At 43.0% G+C, this 18,872-nt stretch overlaps 6 protein-coding genes across 6 annotated transcripts; 3 read left to right on the top strand and 3 right to left on the bottom strand.

Moving 5' to 3' along the window:
• Positions 1-1,342: 1,342 nt before the first annotated feature.
• On the bottom strand, positions 1,343-2,461 carry V1514DRAFT_5268 (uncharacterized protein). The gene is made up of 2 exons (XM_066930049.1): positions 1,950-2,461; positions 1,343-1,868 (listed from the first exon to the last, which is right to left on the bottom strand). The coding sequence occupies exons 1-2, from the start codon at positions 2,302-2,304 to the stop codon at positions 1,573-1,575; spliced, it is 651 nt and encodes a 216-aa protein (XP_066786165.1). The 5' UTR covers positions 2,305-2,461; the 3' UTR covers positions 1,343-1,572.
• A 447-nt stretch (positions 2,462-2,908) lies between these two features.
• Positions 2,909-3,579, bottom strand: V1514DRAFT_340122 (uncharacterized protein; the record flags this gene model as incomplete). The annotated part of the gene is made up of 2 exons (XM_066929013.1): positions 2,909-3,159; positions 3,237-3,579. 2 exons carry the CDS (start codon positions 3,577-3,579, stop codon positions 2,909-2,911), a joined length of 594 nt encoding a protein of 197 aa, XP_066786164.1.
• A 691-nt stretch (positions 3,580-4,270) lies between these two features.
• Positions 4,271-5,668, top strand: V1514DRAFT_274197 (uncharacterized protein; the record flags this gene model as incomplete). Its single annotated transcript, XM_066924847.1, has 2 exons — positions 4,271-5,028; positions 5,146-5,668. Coding segments are annotated over 2 exons (1,281 nt in total), but the record flags the coding sequence as incomplete, so codon positions are not given.
• Positions 5,669-8,567: 2,899 nt separating this feature from the next.
• V1514DRAFT_5168 (uncharacterized protein) lies at positions 8,568-10,719 on the top strand. The gene is made up of 3 exons (XM_066930044.1): positions 8,568-8,777; positions 8,842-8,999; positions 9,058-10,719. Exons 1-3 carry the CDS (start codon positions 8,762-8,764, stop codon positions 10,579-10,581), a joined length of 1,698 nt encoding a protein of 565 aa, XP_066786162.1. The 5' UTR covers positions 8,568-8,761; the 3' UTR covers positions 10,582-10,719.
• Positions 10,720-10,761: 42 nt separating this feature from the next.
• Positions 10,762-12,409, bottom strand: V1514DRAFT_323430 (SRP54-type protein). The gene is made up of 2 exons (XM_066926242.1): positions 11,892-12,409; positions 10,762-11,834 (listed from the first exon to the last, which is right to left on the bottom strand). Exons 1-2 carry the CDS (start codon positions 12,249-12,251, stop codon positions 10,857-10,859), a joined length of 1,338 nt encoding a protein of 445 aa, XP_066786161.1. The 5' UTR covers positions 12,252-12,409; the 3' UTR covers positions 10,762-10,856.
• A 219-nt stretch (positions 12,410-12,628) lies between these two features.
• On the top strand, positions 12,629-18,867 carry V1514DRAFT_300594 (uncharacterized protein). The gene is made up of 4 exons (XM_066925532.1): positions 12,629-13,442; positions 13,519-17,339; positions 17,400-17,601; positions 17,659-18,867. The coding sequence occupies exons 1-4, from the start codon at positions 12,752-12,754 to the stop codon at positions 18,756-18,758; spliced, it is 5,814 nt and encodes a 1,937-aa protein (XP_066786160.1). The 5' UTR covers positions 12,629-12,751; the 3' UTR covers positions 18,759-18,867.
• Positions 18,868-18,872: the final 5 nt, after the last annotated feature.

The following is an 18,872-nucleotide window of genomic DNA, read 5'->3' as shown; positions in this document are numbered from 1 at the left end:
CGACGACGACGATGATTACAAACGCGTAAATAGTCTTGTACGCGAGCCCGGCCCTGACTCACGGCGCGAGGCTGAGTCACGCTGGCCCCGCCGTGGCGGCATTTCCGACCGCGGCACATCCGAGCTGTCATCGCTGGCAGCACCTGCCCTAACCCGGAACGGCTCGGGACTGCTATCGCGGCGGTGCCGAACGTTAACGCCGACGTGCGCGGTCGTCGGCGGTGCCGAAGCAGCAGTTGCGTTCTAACCGGCTTTCTTGCTCGTCGTTGTATCATATCATATCTGCATATACTGTATATTAATTCCGGAGTTTTTGGGAGGGGCGCTTTTACATGTTCATAATGTACTTATTGTATTTTTATTCTAATGCATAATTGTAATCATCATTGTATCTATTTAAAAACAAACTATTAGTAGTAGTAACTATACTAAATTATTTGTTAGTTAGCACAACGTTAGTTAATAAGATGTGCTTACATAAACGTTAACGAGTCTTTGTCTTTCTCGTTAGTTACTTTGTCCTTCTTTTAGTGTTTCCGGCTTGTTTTATACTGCCTGATCGGCACATGTACAACAGCAGTAATTCCTTGGTGGATTTAGTTTTGCTTGCTTGATTGATTGATTAATTTTTATTGACGGAGCCTAAGGCTCGATGTAGGCACACATACGCCAACGTCAGGTCTATATACTTTACAATATACTGTAGAAACAACAACATGCAAAATTTCTTCAAACAAACAGATGGTACCTTTTCAGTACGAAGTCCAATAAGCAATTAAAACAAAATTCATCCCGAACATCCTCCGGATTTCCTGTACATAGTGCAAGGCATCATCACCCCAAGAGAAGAAGTGGACTTGACTAGAGAAATGTCCAATGACCTGCTATTTGCTGCTCATGATCACAAGGCTAAAAGAAAGGCCTGGACCTTCTCCATGCCCGCAGGAGTGCCTAGCAGGTAAGACTCATCGAGCCGATCGCCGAGTATGTGGCGTTGTTCCTTTTCATCTGTACATTTTTACACCATCCGTGCTAAGCCAGATAAACCTTTCCGACTAACTAATCAAAGATATTTGTCGGCTTTGACTGCTTTTCCAAGGAATTTTGGTTTTTTATGTTTTTGATTTCATCACTTGTTGAAAAACATATTGTTTCTATTCAAGTAATAATGTTATGATAACTTGACACGCGTCCGTGTTACAAGTAAGCGCGGAGAAGTTGCCCTAACCGGATATTTTCTGGAGGACGTGGCAGCTGCGCAATAGTACTAATATTAGAACAAGGCATAAAAAAGTACTCATACCGAATCTAAACAAGTCGTTTCACGCAGCAGTGAACAACATGTCAAACAAAGACTTGGCCAATAGTTTATAAATTCACATACGTATAAGAAAAGCAGCCTGAAGTGTGACATAAAGTATAAATGTTATTGTTTCACTGCCCCGCAAAGTGAGACTACCCAACGCAAAAAACAAAAAAAAAAAGAGTCCAATACACCAAAACATAAAAACAGTCTCATAAGCCAATATAAAGTTAATAATTTTTTTATATTTAATTTCGTTTAGTTGTAAATCAATTTTTTTTCCGTCCGAAAAGACCTCGGCGTTTAGATTTTTTAGAATTTACGCCTCGTTGAAGTTCATCCTGATACTTTGCATATTCATGATCAGACAGGCTGCCCAATTTTATCGGCGTGCGTGGTTGAGATCCAAAAGCACTACCAGATTGAGAATTTTCTGATTTAAACCGAATGTCAGATTCATATCGTGATGGCGCGTAAGAGTTAGTCTCTGAGACTTGATGGCGATAACCTGGTTGAAACCGCTGCCCGTCCCACGGCAACCTTTCTCCGAATAACTTTTCTCGAACTGTGTTGTTTACCAACGTTAGTCATGAATTTTGTTTGCCTATATTGAAAAAAATGGGGAATAAAATTAAAATAAACACACTTTGCCTGTCACCAGTGGCAGCATATTCGAAAGTTAAAATAGTATCTAACGGTCGTTCATCTCGATGACGAGTGGGATTGCTTTTATCAGGATCGGTGATGACATTGCCAAAAATGTCACGCACGGTCATGTTGTGCGGCACGGTGGAGTCTCCAACATGGGCAGAGACTTCAAACGGTTGTTCTTCTCTCATGGCAGTCAAAATCGGATCGGCCACGTCTCCGGTTCGCTGTTTGAGCCTGTGTCGTTCCTCTGCGGTGAGCTCAACCGCAACGCTTGACTTGCGACGAGCCGTCGGCGCACTGCCATCGCCAGGCTCTTTCTTGGATGGGCGGCGACCAAAGTATGGAGCCATTCAGGATCGTGTAATGGGCAAGAATTGTAAGAATTAAATGTAAGGGCGTATAGCCGGTATATGTATAGTGCAATGCAATCAAGCCAAAACAAACAAGGAATGCAAAAAGGTTCGTGCCTGATGAGCCCATTGAATGCGAACGTACGTTGTTGTGTATGCGTTCTGTCAAGTGGCGCCCCGCGTTGCCCAACGCGTTGCCCGTGCGCTTCACGTGATTTACGCGGGAGCGGATCTTTTTAAAACACAAGTGCGTATATACATAATCCCATTCTCTATACAACACAAGCCGAAATGCTGGGGAAAAAAAAAAGACAATCAATCAACTGGTCCATTGTCAAAAGTGAACCAAAAAAAAAAAAAATAAAAAATATGAAACAAACATCCGAAAGGAAAACCAAATATGCACATACACAAGTGGGGAATCTAAAGTTACAAAACCGTAGTTTGACGTGATGGAAAAAAAAAAAAACAATACCAGAAAAAATGTAAAGTGAAACCAATTAAAAAAAAACCAAAGAGTCGTAATCCATAATGGTCGTAGGCAAGAATGGTTGGCATGATGACAAAAACCTATATAATCCTGTCACGGGGCAAGTCGCGCATTCTATTCTTTCTTTCGTCCAAACAGGCCACGCTTCTTCTTTTCTTTCTTCTTGTTAGGCATGACTGCTTCGTAAGATGCGTATTCTTCACTGCCTGAATTTCCCAGCTGAATCGGGACCCGCTGCGAGGCTGATGCGCTGCTGGATTGCACGCCGCCAATTTCAGACCCGTCGTCCCCGTACTGCTGTGGAATCGGTGACTGATATCTCCGGCCCTCCCACGGCAATTTTTCACGAAACACCTGTTCCTTAACTGTAATATGTAATAAAAAAAAATAGTACCTGCTTAGTAACAATGAAAAATATATTTTTGTTTAAACATTCACATACTGTATTGATCACCTGTGGCCGCATACTCAAATGATCGGATCGTGTCAAGAGGTCGCTCGTTTCGATTTCTGGTTGGATTGCTCCTATCAGGCTCTTCAATCATGTTGCCGAATACATCCCTAATTTGCATGTCTGGCGAAACTGTCGATCCGCCGAGATGGTTCGACACTTCAAACGGTTGTTCTTCACGCACGGCAGTCAGGATAGGATCGCCAATGTCAGTCGATCGTTGCTTTGCCACAAATGCCTCCTCCTGACTCAAGTTTGCAATCGAGGCGCCATTCTTCTTCGCCGCCTTGCGTTCGTCCTTGGACGATGACCGGCGCAGAAAAGCGGGTGCCATTACTTTTCAAAAATTGAGAAATATTATTCAAAAAAAAAAACCACAAAATTTAAAAACCAATAATTGTTATGGTTAGATATTAATTTTGTTCACTTGTATACGTGGTTTTGGTTTTGTTTTGTATTTTTGTTGTCAAGTCGAAGTGCTGCCAGGAACTCGAAGGAAAAAGTACTGGTTCGAACCCTGACCGGGAAATGTCGCGCATTTTTCAGCCTAACAGAAGCCGGGTAATAACGTTTGGGTTAGCCGTTTTAGGAATAGCGTGCATCAGTCACATCACAAATGTATATATTTAGTATAGCACATTATATTCCAACAGCATAAGCACATATATTGTATATGACTCGAAACTTCAAATACGTTTCTATACTTTTCATTGCACAACTTCTATTGATTTTGTCACGGTTGATCACCAATTGCTGGTTCATCGGCTGATCGTCTTGGTTATCAGCGTCGTGCACGTGGCCGGTGCACGGAACTTTACTAAAGAATTCTCCGGCTTGGGGTTGTTAGTTATGCTGTTAGTCAGACATTACGCTATACATATCTATCACGTGATGATGCTTTGGGCGAAGTTGTATTTAACCACCTCGGCGGGTTACATAACAGAAAGTATAACAGCTCATTCTGCTTGCCTTTGATCTCGACATTAGCAGGAACAAAATTTGGCGAAGCGTTTTTTTCAGAGCAGATGTCTACACATCTTCCAGATAGCTTTCAGGCTTTGCAGCCTATAGCAATCAACCAGATCTCGCCCGATACGCCGGCGCCAGAGAATCTTTTTTTGTCTGGCCTGGCGTCGGCGATCTATCCCTACTCGACCGTGCGGGATGAGTATGCGGTCCAGATTGACGACCTCGACGTGTCCAAGCGGTTTGACAAGGGCAAGATAAGGCTGGTATTTAAAGGCAAATTTGTTGGTCAAGCTTTGGACAGCACGATTCGTTCTATGGACACGATTAAGATCGCGCTTGCCCAGGCAACGTTTGAAAAGAGCGAGGACGTGACCGCGTTTGACTCGGACTGGGTTTTGCACTGGAATAATGGCTGCTTTCTTCAGATTTCGGGGCGCGATCCTCATCAATTGCTCAACGAAACCTCGCCAATTGCGTTGCCAATCAACAGCAAGGTTGAGATCGCAGAACACGATGGTGATAATGACGATGATGACGATGATTTATGGGCTTACAACTTATCCTCTCCACGCACGCCTGCTCAGTCGCAGTCTGAGTTTAAAACACAGGCTCAGATATCATCTCCGAACGGCAGGACCTCGAGCATATATTTCACTCCACCGGAACTGTTTCGACGCAGGCCACGTCCTTCAACCGATGATACTTTCAGCAGTGGCGCATTTTTTGATCTTGATCCTGAATTAGCCGGCCCGTTGCGGAAGCGGTCAAGACTGAGTAGAAGTTCTCAGGAGTACGTCTATCAAAATGGAGGCCTGTCTGAAGTACAGGCATCTGCATCTCAATTGCAAGATACCGACAACGACAACGACAACGACAATGCGGAACTTTTTACTGCTTCTTCAATTTCTTCTGCTGCAATCAACACGTCGAGACCTCCTTCACCCGCAGTGCCCGGCCCAGAGCATGTCAATTCCCAGGATATTCCTTTAGCTTCTAGTCCAGCTCAGTTGAACGAGTTTAAGGCTCCTGAATTTCCAGTTTCGGGTGCACAAATATGGAGAGATGAGAATGAATTGTATCGGCACATTTTGCGTCAGAAATCGATTAGTGAAACGAATGACGATTCAGGCGCGTCTCAAAAAACGCAAGAAGATAACTTCAGTGTGGTTACGCAAGCAGGAAGTTTGCAAGAAAGTACTGGAGAAGATCAGCAAGATGAGCATGAAAACACGTTGCAGAGTGCTCAGTCAGATTTGTATCGCGAAATATTGCAACAAAAAATTCAAGCTTCGAATTCAAAGCCATTGACGGATAATTCCAGTATTGCTGTTGATGGTAAGATTACTGTCGATGAAGAGGCCAAACAAACATCATTTCAGTCACCTGATCATGTTCGTCACGTTACGCTTGAGAGCGTACCCGAGCCTGCTGGTGACGACACTCTCGCGACGTATTTGCCAGTGTTTGATGACAAGGTTTCTAATTTTGAAGCAAAGCATAATGTAAGTGTAACAACGGATAAAGCAAATGTCAATGAACCAGTTTCCATAAAGTCGGATGAGGAAATTGGCCAGCCAGTTTTGGATAAATCAGATGTGGTGGCGGAAGATGTGGATGAAAGTTACAAAGAGCAATCGCACAAAATTTCAATAGAGGAAATTGAAGCTGAGGACGTGCAGAATTATTCTGGCGAAGGAATACGACCAACGACTGTGTCTGATGTGGAAGACGGGCATCAACAAGAAAAAGCTGATGAAATAAGTTTAGTGAATGTCGAAGATCAAACTTATATTGAAGAAATTAGTTTACAACAAGAAGTAGAAGAAGAAAAAGAAGAAAAACAAAGCTTGCGCGAAAATACATATGAATTAGAGGAAGCTATTTCTGAATCACCAGAACAAATAGAGACACAGCGTTTTGAAACTCAGGCACCGATGGACGAGACGGACAGCGCGGTTGAGGATTCGAACGTCCGTGTTTCATCAATTGTTCGCCATGTAATTCTAGAAGAGGCTAAGGATGAGACATTGAATAATGATGAACTAAAAAGGTTCTCATCTGTTGTAGCTAATGAACTCGAAGATTTTGAAGCACATCAAAATGCTGAAGTTTTATTTCAGCCAAAAGAGCAAGATGAGTTTAAAATTGATAATGAAAAGGTGGAGAAGCCCATCAGTACAGTCGTTGATGAATTTGCTGAATCAGAATCTATTGTCATGACTGATAATGACAAACAAGAAGGTTTGGCAGAGCAAGAGGTTGCAATATTGGAAGCCATTGTACATGACGAACATGAAGACCATGCGGATGAGATATCTTTTAAACCTGTATTTGAAGTTTACGAGTATGTTAATGACGGGGCAGAGTATTCACATGTTGCTGTGTCGCCTCTAGTTGAAGCGTCCGAGTGGTTTGAGACTGACAGTGATGACGATCAAGAGATAAATAGCGATGGTAATTATCCAATTATTTCACCGGTGTCTCAGGACTACGACGAAATGGAGGAAGAATTAATTGAAATGTCATATGCAGAAATTTTTGACCATTTTCAACCAGTCTTGCAAAAAATTGCACGTCATGAACTCATTGTCAAGCCCGATCAGGTTATCTACACGACCGAGGAAGATGACGTGATATGGAGTGGAGGTCCATCAGTATCGGAAAATGAAATCGTGACAGTGAGGACTGATGACACTGTATATGTTGCAGAGGAAAGTACAACAAGTTTACAAGTTAAGCCAGAATTGGAGGAATTTCAAGATAACAAATCGGACGACGAGACTGAGGAGGACTTGAATAGTTTGAGACAATTAGAAAGTTTTGCAGAAGTTACAATGGAACGATTTCTGAAAGCTACGGAGGATGAGAATGATGAAGAAGATTTGGATGATCAAGAGAGACTGGATTTGTTTGCAGAAGCGACGGAAAATGAGCCTGAAACGGTAATTGAAGATGCTGAAATTGTACTTGATTTGCTAAACCAGTCGAAAATTGAAGTTCAGGCAAACTTAATTAACTTTGGTGAGACGAAAAACAATAAAATCATTATTGATGATGAAATCGAAGAAGAAGAAGAAGAAGAAGAAGAAGAAGAAGAAGAAGAAGAAGAAGAAGAAGAAGAAGAAGAAGAAGAAGAAGAAGAAGAAGAACAAGAAGAAGAAGAAGAAGCCGAGATAGAAAAAATGGACGAGTGGGAAAAAGACAGCCAAGAAGAACGTCTTGATGCGTTGGAAGAATCTCTTTTTTTGGAATCTGAGGTGGATAGTCATAAGTCGTCCGAGTCTGATGTTGAGGAAGGTGGGTTGATTTCAAAAATAAAAGGCGATCAGAGCGATCTTGCAGGTGGACTAAAGACATTGGTTAGTATGATACATGTACCGTGCAAACGACGAAGCAAAAAATGACTGAACTAATCAAGAAAAAGATCTCGACTTATGTCAGCTTGGATGAATTGCGATTGGATTTCTTTGGCGACATTATCGGCGTTGTTAAGCATACGGACGGGCCGCATCTTTCCGAAACGGCATCCACAGATGGCACGAAGGACCATGTGGTTAATTTTGCTTTAGCAGATCCGTCACTTGGTTGGGGGAACTACGTGCGAGTACAGATCACACATCAGAACAAGGAGTGCTTGCCAGTTGCCAAGGAAGGCGAAACGATACTGTTTCGAAACGTGCGAGTAAGTGTAGGTTTTTTTTTTGGCCCTTGCTTGCTTGTCACTGACTGACTGATAAATTGTTTAGTTGTTAATTAGTGGAGGCAGACTCGTAGCAGTCAATAGGCTGACGTCAGCTTGGGCAGTGTTCAAACTTGGCAGCCAGCGCGACGGACGTGCACGGGTGGACGTATTAGGCGCGCCGGTGGAGTATGGATCTCATGAAGCCGTGTATGCAGCCAAGCTTCAGCGATGGTATGATACGCTCAAGAAGAGGCATGTAGAGGAATAAAATGCATTTGGTTTTGGCCGATATCGGCCATTGCGGATCAGATAACTTTATTGTTGCCGGGCGGCTGAGTCATTTGTGATTTCTGTGATTTCCGTGACTCGCTACCGCCGCGCCGGTGGCTCTGGACTGACGATCGTGATTAGATCGATTAGATCGGTCACCAGCCCAAAGTCAAACAAAACAAAACCCAGCCGGGAGTCAACGGCAAATAACAAATCAACCGCAACACAATCTCGACTGACCATGTCCTGCTTTTTGCTTTTTGCTTGTTGCGTGTTGACAGGTTGCCGAGCCAAGTTGGCACCGCGGCCGCCAAAGTTGTGCCGTATTCGTCACGTTGTTCGTCGTAGATATGCACCAACGCCCATTTTTCGCCGGTCGAGACCGTTTAATTTTTCCCTTGAAGGCCAGGCTCGGTGAAAACCAAATCGATTCATGATTTGTTGTTGCTTTTATTTCTGCCCAGGCTTCGTTTCCTTCTTGCATCCCCTTCTTATATATATTTGACTTTGGTTTTTTTTTTTTTTGTTTGAGAACTTTTATCAAAAGTTCGGTTTGTCGTCTTATTCAATCATCATTTTGGTCGAGGACAGCTAAATGGCCCCGACGCCTAGTACGTTCTTGGTGAAAAAAAGAAAACGGAGCATTTTTCAGTCTAACAATCTTTAAAATCATAGTTGCAATTCGGCCAGCTGGTCCGGTCTCACAGAACTATGTGTCTCCGGCTCCCACGATTGCTCCGCGCATAAAGCCTGAGCCATCCTCTCCCGGAGACGGAAACGTTGTCAACATTGTCCGGCCTTCCAAGGAATGGGTACTTCCACCACGGCCAAAGGTATGAAAAGAAAAAAAAATTGTGTGTGTGACATGACCTAACGTTTTTTTTTTAAAAGCCCGGTCGCAAGCCGTCAACAGAGACCCCGCCCACGAAACGAAAGGCTCAAAACAGGGCTGCGCAGAGAGCGTTCCGGGAACGGCGCGCGGCCAGGGTTATTGAGTTGGAAGACCGATTGCAGGAATTGGAATCGGAAAAGGATGACAAAGAGGAGCATCTGACAAATACGTTGTTGCGCATTTCGCAAGAGAACGCGCAACTCAAGAGCGTGACTGAAGAACTCAAACAGCAACTTGAACTTTTTAAGCAATTTCAACAACAGCAACAGATGCACGCTAGCTTCAACATGGGTTCGAGAATTCCAGGCATGGTGGCGCAACAACAGGCTGCTCAACATCTGGCCTCGCCTGCACCATCACCGGGAGATGACCAGTCGTACCATCAAGAACTTCTGGATCGCGCCTTGGAAGAGCGGTTACCGGTTAGCGGATCATCTACAATCTCGCCGTCTTCGACCGTGTCGTCTCCATATCAGTATAATTCACCGGTTGCAATGTCCGTGCCGAAAAAACGGCGCGATTCAATTTTGTCGCCGTCCGTGAGTTCGGTCGAAGCATCTTCGCCGTATGAACAACAGCAACAACAACAACAACAACAACAACAACAACAACAAGATGCACATTCGCATAATGATAGCGAGGAAGCTCATGGCGACAGTTGTGGGCTTTGTCAGCGTGACGGCAATTGCATGTGCTCTGAGTTGGGAATAAAACCGGCCACAGAAACTTTCACTAAAAGGCCGCTATCACCAGTGCAAGAACAATCGCAGCCGGCAAAAAGGATAGCTATCCAAGACACACATGAGGATGATTTGGAAATGGATTTTACTCACGCGTTCCAAACCACAAAGATAATTCGCAAGAAGGAAACAGAACAACAACCTCATCAACAGCAGCAGCAGTTTGAAACTGATTTTAATTTTGGCACCACTGAGAATCAGAATACGTCTGTTAGGGTCACAGATCCATGTGGGTTTTGTTCTTCCGGGACTCCTTGTATTTGTGCTGAAGCTGCTGAAGTCGAAGCCACGACTTCTAATAATGCAATGTACGATGACATGTCCAATACATTACCTCCTTTAAGAAATGATTCACATTTGGTGCGCCTGCAGAATTCATCACAAAACAAACTTGTCACGCTTCATCCGGAACCTATTTCTAACGTTCAATCATCAGCTCCAACACCCGCCACCAAGTTTGCACCCGGTACTTGTGAACAATGTCAGCGTGATCCCATGCAGACATTGTTTTGCACGTCACTGGCAGCAAAGAAATCTTCTGGTGGTGGATGCGGAAATTGCAATCAACCGGGCGGATGTTGTGGAGGTAATAATAGTCAAGCTCCCAAGGATGGTGCGTTTATCCCGTGCTCGGCTGCGTATCAAACTCTTTCACGGCACAAGGGTTTTAAGGCCGTTGAGCTTCCTTCATTAGTCGGAAAGCTCAATGCTAAGGGCGGACAAGTCGAAGTCTCTAGTATTGCAAGTATTTTAAGGGAGTTAGATAGGCGGCTGTATAATTAAATTCTTATCATGGCGTTTGTACAGTTAGTTTACAGTTCTTTTGGGATTTCTGCGGTTATGTTATTTTTGTTGTTGTTTTTGTTTTTGTGAATGGGGTATCTGGAGTATTGTCTATAATGGGCAGTGTTGATTTTGAAGGAATTTTGTTAAACAAGAAAGGAAAAAAAGGCAAAAAAAATTGTCACATTTTTTTGTATTAATATATATATATATCATACCAAGTCTAATTTACATGAAAACTCACTACCCGCCCAAAACAAGAAAAAAAAAATGATTTAACGAACATTAATGCGTTTCATTTTTGGTCTCGGTTTTTTGCCACCAATATTCTTGGCCATCTTGGCCATTGTTTGTTGTTGGGACAGGACGTCTTCTACTTCACGAACCGTGGTGCCGCTTCCCTTGGCCACTCGGGTTATCCGGCTAGGTTGCTCGGTAAAGATCTTGCCATCACTGTCAAGTTCTTTTTCAGTCATGGAATCCATAATGTACATCATTCTTTTCATGCGTAACGTGCTTTCTTCTTCACCAACTTCGTTCATCATCTGACCCAATCCCGGGATCATGCCCCCGATTTTTGATAACGGGCCCATTTTCATGACGTTTGACATTTGGTCTCGCAAATCACGAACAGTAAAAATGCCTTGCTCGATATGTTTGATTGTGTCCTTTTGGTCCAGCTTTAGTGTCTTGACATGGTCAACCAAGCCAGCCATGTCACCCATGCCCAAAAGTTTGGAAATGAATTGGTTGGGAGTGAATTGCTCAATGTCGTAAATATGTTCTCCGGTACCGATAAACACTATCGGCGTGTTTGTCGCAGCCACTGCAGAAATGGCACCGCCGCCTTTCGCATGACCGTCCATCTTGGTGAGAATGATGGCACCAAAATCAGCTGCGTCCTTGAATGCTCTCGATTGTGACTCGGCTGCCTGACCGATCGAAGCATCAAGAACCATGATCGTTTGATCGGGCTTAACCGTTTCAGAAATTTGAACCATCTCAGCGAAAAGTTCTTGTTCCTGACGGTGACGACCGGACGTGTCGACAATGATAATGTCGAACTTTTCTTGCTTGAATCGCTTGACACCAGCGTCAGCGACCACGACCGGATCAGTTTCGGTATATGAACCATAGTACGGTATCTTTGCCTTCGTGGCGTTTTGCTTTAGTTGATCGAATGCGCCAGCTCGGAACGTATCAGCACAGACAAGACCGACCTTAAATCCACGCCGGTGATAAAATAATGCCAGCTAAAAGTACATGGTTAGCATAAGCGCGCATAGGGTACAAAACTCATGTTGCCTTACTTTAGTACAAGAAGTAGTCTTACCGGCACCTTGCAATCCCACAAACATAATCACCGACGTTTTGCCCTTCCTGGGCTTGTACGTCTCGGTCTGGCAATCGACTAACGCAACCAACTCATCAAACACGGTCTTTTGTACTTGTCTTTTCCGATTAATACCCTGCGCTGGTTCTTTTAGGTTAATTTTTTTTTTAATGTTTGCTCGCAAGGTGGCCACCAGTTTAACGTTCACGTCGGCCTCCAGCAATGCGGAACAGATTTCTTTTAACAACGAATCCAGCGCGGCCGTGTCAACAACGTTGGACGCAGTCAGGTCCGACATTGCGGCGTTAATACGCCTTCCAAGATCGGCGAGAACCATACCGACTCAAAATGTTGTGAATGGGTTGAATTGCTAAAGGGTAGTTGTGGAAAAGTGTTCTTGTTCGTATCCTTCGTATAAAGCCTTTTTGGTCGTCGAGATTAACTTGGACGACAGTGCACGTGATTTATATATTTGTCAGGCCTTATATAATCATTGTTATTTGTCAATTCAGTAAAGGCGGTTTAAAATAAAAAAACTACGTTATTGCATTACTACAGGTATTATCGTACCTGAAACTGAAATGTGCTTGAATGGGTAAATTTTAGTCAGGCTTGGTGTTTCCGTAATTACGTGATTGCTGGTACATGCAATAGTTACAACTTCGAAAAATTGGTTGACACTTCAGCCGTGCTTTTGTTAGGTAAGCGACACGGGAATCATATATTACGCATTGCGGACGGACTTAGCATATAATCATACTTGTGTCCGCTTTCAATTTCTCTTTGCTCTCTTGCTTGCTCTTCTTTTGCTTTTTTATTTGTGTTTATTGTATTGAAATGGTTGACGACAACTTCGCTGTTGCATTCGTGTCCCCCGCAGAACATGATGTTCGCAAGTTCAAGCGCACGTTCCCATATGCCGAACTTTTGCCTTACGAGACCGAGCAAGACGATCTCAGGCATCAGCACCTTTCGCACATTTTAGAAAATTTGTTTATATCGGCATCAACAGAATCGTTTGCGCTTGCGCAGATTCTTCATTGGACTCGAGCCCTGCGATCATATCTTGAGCTCAAGTTCGACCTGCCGGTTTCCGTGCGCACGCGACTCGTTGCGCTGTATTACGAGCTCGCGCTCGCCCAGGGCCTTGACCCGTTAGCGTTCGATCGATTTTACTCCATGTTTGTTCTTTTGATTGATAAGAGGCATTTGATTGACTTGGACTTGATCACACTTGACTGGAAGCTCTTGTTGCATGAGCATCTCAAGAACTTTGATTATTCAAGCCCTGCCAGCGGAGTCAGAATGTCTGAAAAGGATCCTCGCAAGTTGGCCAACATTGGTGCATACGCAAGGCGGTTTTTTGAGCCAGAATCCATCTCTGGCATTCTTGAACAATTTCTTCCCTTATTCAATAATATTAAAACCCAGGCCGCCATTGACGTGGCAGAGGTTTTGAAGTCCATGATCAGAATTGAACCCGTGCCAGAACAGTACCCTCATTTGTATCACCAGCGCTGGCTACCATGTAAGCTTGGGTTTCCTTTCTATTTTTTTTTTTCAAGTCTTCCTAGCATGGTCAATTAAACTAACAACTGCTTTAGCGATATTCCATTTATGGGCTCTCTATACACGCTCGTCTCAATTTGATTATATCATGATCAGCATGATGTCTCGTCAAGCCTTTGGCGCACTTCCTGCTAGTCACATTTCATTTTCTTCTACGGGAATATTTACGAAGGAGCAAACCGCGACAATGTTTACTGCTGCCCTTAGACTGATCGAAGTCCCTGTCGGAAGCTCAGGGTCACCATACCTCAGCAAGGCCAGCGTGTCACTTGGATCTTACAAGGATCGCAAAAAGAGTCGGTGTGCGCGGCCAATTGCGTTATGGATAATCTATTCGCTTGCACCCGAGAGTTTGACTGATTCTGCTTCTGTTCTGAATGGGCTCAAGGGATTTATTCAATCGGTGGAAACGTTTTTCCATCCTTCAAATGCCGGAACGTGGACTATACATTTAACTCAATTGCTTTCACATTTGACATCATATTTCGTACATAGATGGAACCAGGAACGTTCTGGTGAGCTTGATGTTGCTCCGGAAAGGCAACTAAATCATGAATTGAAACGTGAAATTGTTTACACATTAAAGGATGTTGTTTTGATGGGAATTCATTCAAAATCTGGTACTGCTGCTGCTCATGCGCTTTCAGCACTGCAAGATCTCGCGTTTTTGGAGCCCGATATTATTCTTCCCCTTGTTCTTAAGCAAACCTATCCATCACTTCAGGGACTCGTGGAGACTCATCGCACTATCACGTCTTTTAAAACTCTTCGACTTTTAGCTAGATCTATTATTCAAAGTAAGCGAACCAGAGTCCATGTTACTGCACTTTTGGGTCTTGCGGTTCCAGGAATTGATGCCAATGATCTGTCCAAGACAGTCCAAGCACTCACATTTATTCGCGCTGTGGCATCATATGTGCCTTTTGCGGATCTGAGTGAAAATAGTGGACCAGGAGTGGCCATGGAATACATCACGAACGCTATTGAAGCTTTGGAATCTAATCAAGAAGAAATTCTTGGTGAATTATCTGCCGAAGATGAATTAATGGTGCTTAAATCATCCACTGCTACGTTTGGAGACTTTATCACGGCATTTATCGGTCGCATTTTCTCCCTGCTTGAGAATTTACCGGATGAGTCCAACAATAGGCAGCGTGCTTTACCAGAAGCTAATGTGGTCAATGCCATGACGCCTGCTTTTCAAGTCGTGCTGTCCGCGCTTTCGGAAGATTTATATGATATCGCGCTTCAGAGGATTGTCGACTTTGTTTCTAATCATATTATTCAGCAAGCTACTGATGTCATGGGGAATCTGGTATCTGCTCTAGTCAAGGTAAATCCAGAGAAAGCCTTTGCGAAGCTGTTTCCAGTTTTGACAGGAAACATCAGAGAAGAAATTGAGGAAAACCGCGCAGGATCAACCCGGTCAGCAGATATTTTGCCTCGAGATCGTGCGTTAGTGTGGTATCTCACCCTGCTTCGCAAAGTCACGTGGGATTCTGGCCCTATTCTGCTGAAGTACAAGTCTGAGCTATTAAGCATTATTCAATTGCTTCGAGACAACTGCCGTGGCCGTGTAAGCACTCATGCCTGCAATTTGATTCATCACGTGCTCTGTACGTTGACCAGGATCTCGGCCAACGATTCCAGGATTATCAATTCAGATGAGTATCATGCTCGAGGTTATACGATTGATGATTGGGGCAAGCAGTATAAGCCAGAGGAGCTCAAAATTTTGTGGCACGTGCCGTCCGCGGAGGAATTGGATTTTGCAATCGAAGTATTTCTAAATCATTCAGAACAGTCGATTTCTGGTCTTGACAAGGCGATATCAGAATCATCGGATCATAATAGGTCGAAAGAATGGTCAGATGATCTTCAAAAAGATTTAAGTTATCTCAGGGTGCTGGCGTCTGGCATCTCACTTTTGCTGGACCGGCGAGATAATGAACATGACGAAACCGGTAAATCGGAAGGAGATGTTGAAATGCAAAATGTTTCAGATAATGTTGATCGGGGAATACTTGATGATGTGGAAGAAGATTTGATCGATGACGAAGAAAGCGCCGGTGACGATGATAATGACGACTCAGAAGAAAGTTCTGCGATCAGGAAAGTTTATAGATACCCTAGTGGTTATCCTTTCCAGGATAAGTCGAATCCGTTATACATCAAAATCCACGAAACGCATCAGAGGTTTGGGCAGATTCTTCATCGAGTTTATTTATATCTTCAAGAGCATAAGGAGGATGATGTGCCGAGTTTTGAAACTCTAGCTTATGCTTATCGGATTTGGTTTACCGACGTTGGAAATGAACAAAGCTTAAAGCTAGCAGCAACGCATATTCGATCATATGTGCATGAGATTGAGATTTATAAAACTAGAGGCCTTCGAAAATTGTATCCCAGGCATCTATTGGTTAGTCGAGCCTACATTTATCATCTTCAACGTGTTAAGGAGAATTGTGGCATCCGTAGAATGACTCTACTTGAAAAGACGTTATTGTTAGATTTGCTTGGTGCGTCGTTATCAAACTACACAAACATTCGGCGCCAGGCTCAGTTTTCTCTTGATTCAGCTTCACACTTTCTCAGCGGTTCTCGTGCATTTTTGGTTCCAAAGCTTATTGAAGAATTGCAAAAGGCGATTAATGCTAATGAGTTTGATAGAGTTAAGGGTGCCATTTTTACAGTCAATTCACGGGCTTTGCAACGTTTCTCAATTAGGGATCCTAGATTTGCGCCTGATTTGGTGCATGCGCTTGTGGAAGCATGCAAGGCAGACAAAGTGTCTGTTAATAATCTTGCCCGGCAACTTATTGTTCAATTTGCGATAACTCCTCGATATTCCTTAAAGTCAATTTATTACAGTGACGATTTTGCGAGCAAAGTATTAAATGCGATTCGACCCGACACAGATGTTTCTGAACGCATCAAAAAATTATCTGAAAAGTTAGAGAGGAAACATACGGAATTATTTGAGAAGTTTGATCAGCTTGAGAATGAATTGATCAAGCAAGAAGAATCAGGTGAACATTGGAAAATTGAAATTTTGCTTAATTCGCTGGTTATCAGTGGGTTTAAAGTTTCTCGAGATACGCTCCCGTTTGATGCAGCTCGGGTAATGGCTAGGGGGGCAATCAATCCGCATCCGCATTTAAGGTACAGCTTTATGCAAGGCTTTCTTCAAATCCTACTTATTACGTATGTTCGTTCACTTGGTGGGTATGATATCCGTCGTATCGTGACGGAAGACTTTGTCGACTACAACGAGATTAAAATTTCAGTCAATTCTCAGGATGAAGCATTTACTAAGCAATTTCTTGAGGACTTGAAAGTACCTAATCCACCATATTTGCTGCCATTAAATGGATTCCCTGGATGGCTTGCATGGGGTACCACGTTTAAAGCAGAGAAATACGTGGTCGACGTGTTACCTTTGTTCAGTGAAGGCTCTGAAAATTTGCTGCGAGCTATGGGTTCGGAAATTAATAAAGATTGGTTGCAAAGTCTTTTTAACTTGTATACTCAAGAACCAAGACAGGAATTAGACGGATTTACTTCAGTCCATGCCATTTTTGTTTCTTCCGTGTTTATGCTTATTTATAGTGGCAGGGCTGCTGTTTCATTTGAAGACGCAGCTGAAATCATTCAAGCGCTTTATGGTGATGGTGAAGACAAGAATAGGCATCGAGCTACTGCTGAAGTTTTGGCCGGTGCTTTGACCAGCCATGGCGATACTGAACACATTAAAAAAATTGCCAGATTTGCAATTGACATTTTTAAAAATGCTGTGCTTGATAAAATAACGCCTGAAAATTTGGGCTATTGGACAGGATTTGTCAGTTATGTGTTTGTAAGTTTTTTTTTTTTTTTTTTTTTTTTAAGGGGTCCTTATCTAACATTTTAATCTTAGGCACGCATTGATTCAAGACTGTTGTGGCCGTTTGTGGAGTTTTTGACGAGTTTCAGGTTGGACGTTACGAGTAATGCTGCGTTTAAAGAAAGTTCAAAGTTTTCCTTGTTGAGAGTATTTATTGGCCAATTATCATGGAAGTTTCAGAATGAGGAACAGATTGAACAAGATTTGCTAAGCCATCTCGATCATGGTTATAAAGGTATAATGATTTGTTGAGAAAAATGATATTTTGCAATATGGTACTGATTAAGTCTAGGCGTGAGAGAAGAAATCGGAAAGACGTTGGGCAATATATTCAAGTCAAGATATTACGAAGCATTCAAAAATGTTCAATCCTACATTGAAGCCAATAACGATGCAGGATCACTAGGTGTAGTTCCGTTCCAGCGAACGCAAAGATTGGACGACATATTGGACAGCACGTTCAAGCAACTATCAGTTTGGAAGGCTGAGAGACAACCTTTACAGGAAACATCGTCTTATACTAACGCAAGTAAAACGATCTTGATTTGGTTTGATACGTGGATTCAGTCGCCAAATTACGTGGAATTATTGCCATATTTTGCCGGTACAATTTTGCCAACATTGTTAAACTTGCTAGATGTTAAGGAAGATACAGAGGTTATTAGCTTAGCAGTGTCATTATTCAAAAGCTTCAGTAATGTTCCATATCCACCACATATTTTGCCTGACATTATCGGAGCTGTGGCCAAAATATTTTCAACATCGGAAACATGGCATCAGCGGCTTCGAGTATTGGCTGTGGTTCAAGTGCTTTACTTCCGTCAGTTGTTTCAACTTTCGGACAAAAATCGCAAGCATCTTTTTGACTGCGTCTCGAACTTATTATACGACCCACAGTTGGAAGTTCGTGACTCTGCTGCTACGACGTTAAGTGGCATGATTAGATGTTCACCAGTTGCGTTTCGAAATCAAATCATTAAGAAGCTTCAGAAAGTGTTTGAAAACAAATTGCATGATAATCCATTACCGGTTCATCCTAATCGTGTTGCTGCATTGAGCGCATCTTCTTTGGATAGCTCGCCTAGAGTCGGAACACCGAGTGCGGAATACAACCAAATTGTTATAACTCGGCATGCAGCAGTACTAGGTTTGTCCGCATTGGTTCAGGCATTCCCTTATCAATCACCTCCGCCTATTTGGATTCCATCAGTGTTGGCTACGCTTGCAATTAAAGCAGCCAACGACCCGGGCATGGTAGGCCGAAGCGTAAAGACCGCATTAGGCGAATTTAAAAAGACAAGACAAGATACATGGCATGTGGACTCAAAAGTGTTTACGTCTGATCAGTTGGAAGATTTGGAAGGCGTGCTATGGAGGTCGTATTTTGCGTAAATTGTGAAAGCCAGGTGGGGGAGTGAATTGTATATTAATTTGCATTTTATTTTTTTTTATTTTTTAATTTTTTTTTTTGGAAAAAACAAAGCATTATGATCCAAGCGCATTATT

The sequence above is a fragment of the Lipomyces japonicus genome (genome assembly GCF_038497905.1).
Source record: "Lipomyces japonicus strain CBS 7319 unplaced genomic scaffold V1514scaffold_1, whole genome shotgun sequence".
NCBI classification, from domain to species: domain Eukaryota; kingdom Fungi; phylum Ascomycota; class Lipomycetes; order Lipomycetales; family Lipomycetaceae; genus Lipomyces; species Lipomyces japonicus.
This window is presented reverse-complemented; position numbering and strand designations above follow the sequence as displayed.

What these genes read in the sequence shown, in the direction of transcription:
- V1514DRAFT_5168 (XM_066930044.1), top strand. An exon ending in TACTTCCACCACGGCCAAAG is followed by an intron (nt 9,000 to 9,057) that starts GTATGAAAAGAA and finishes TTTTTTTAAAAG; the next exon opens with CCCGGTCGCAAGCCGTCAAC.
- V1514DRAFT_5268 (XM_066930049.1), bottom strand. Translation starts at nt 2,304, where the DNA reads ATGGCTCCATACTTTGGTCGCCGCCCATCCAAGAAAGAGCCTGGCGAT. An exon ending in TGCCACTGGTGACAGGCAAA is followed by an intron (nt 1,869 to 1,949) that starts GTGTGTTTATTT and finishes TAAACAACACAG; the next exon opens with TTCGAGAAAAGTTATTCGGA.
- V1514DRAFT_323430 (XM_066926242.1), bottom strand. Translation starts at nt 12,251, where the DNA reads ATGGTTCTCGCCGATCTTGGAAGGCGTATTAACGCCGCAATGTCGGAC. An exon ending in AGACTACTTCTTGTACTAAA is followed by an intron (nt 11,835 to 11,891) that starts GTAAGGCAACAT and finishes ATGTACTTTTAG; the next exon opens with CTGGCATTATTTTATCACCG.
- V1514DRAFT_300594 (XM_066925532.1), top strand. Translation starts at nt 12,752, where the DNA reads ATGGTTGACGACAACTTCGCTGTTGCATTCGTGTCCCCCGCAGAACAT. An exon ending in TCACCAGCGCTGGCTACCAT is followed by an intron (nt 13,443 to 13,518) that starts GTAAGCTTGGGT and finishes CAACTGCTTTAG; the next exon opens with CGATATTCCATTTATGGGCT. An exon ending in GATTTGTCAGTTATGTGTTT is followed by an intron (nt 17,340 to 17,399) that starts GTAAGTTTTTTT and finishes TTTTAATCTTAG; the next exon opens with GCACGCATTGATTCAAGACT.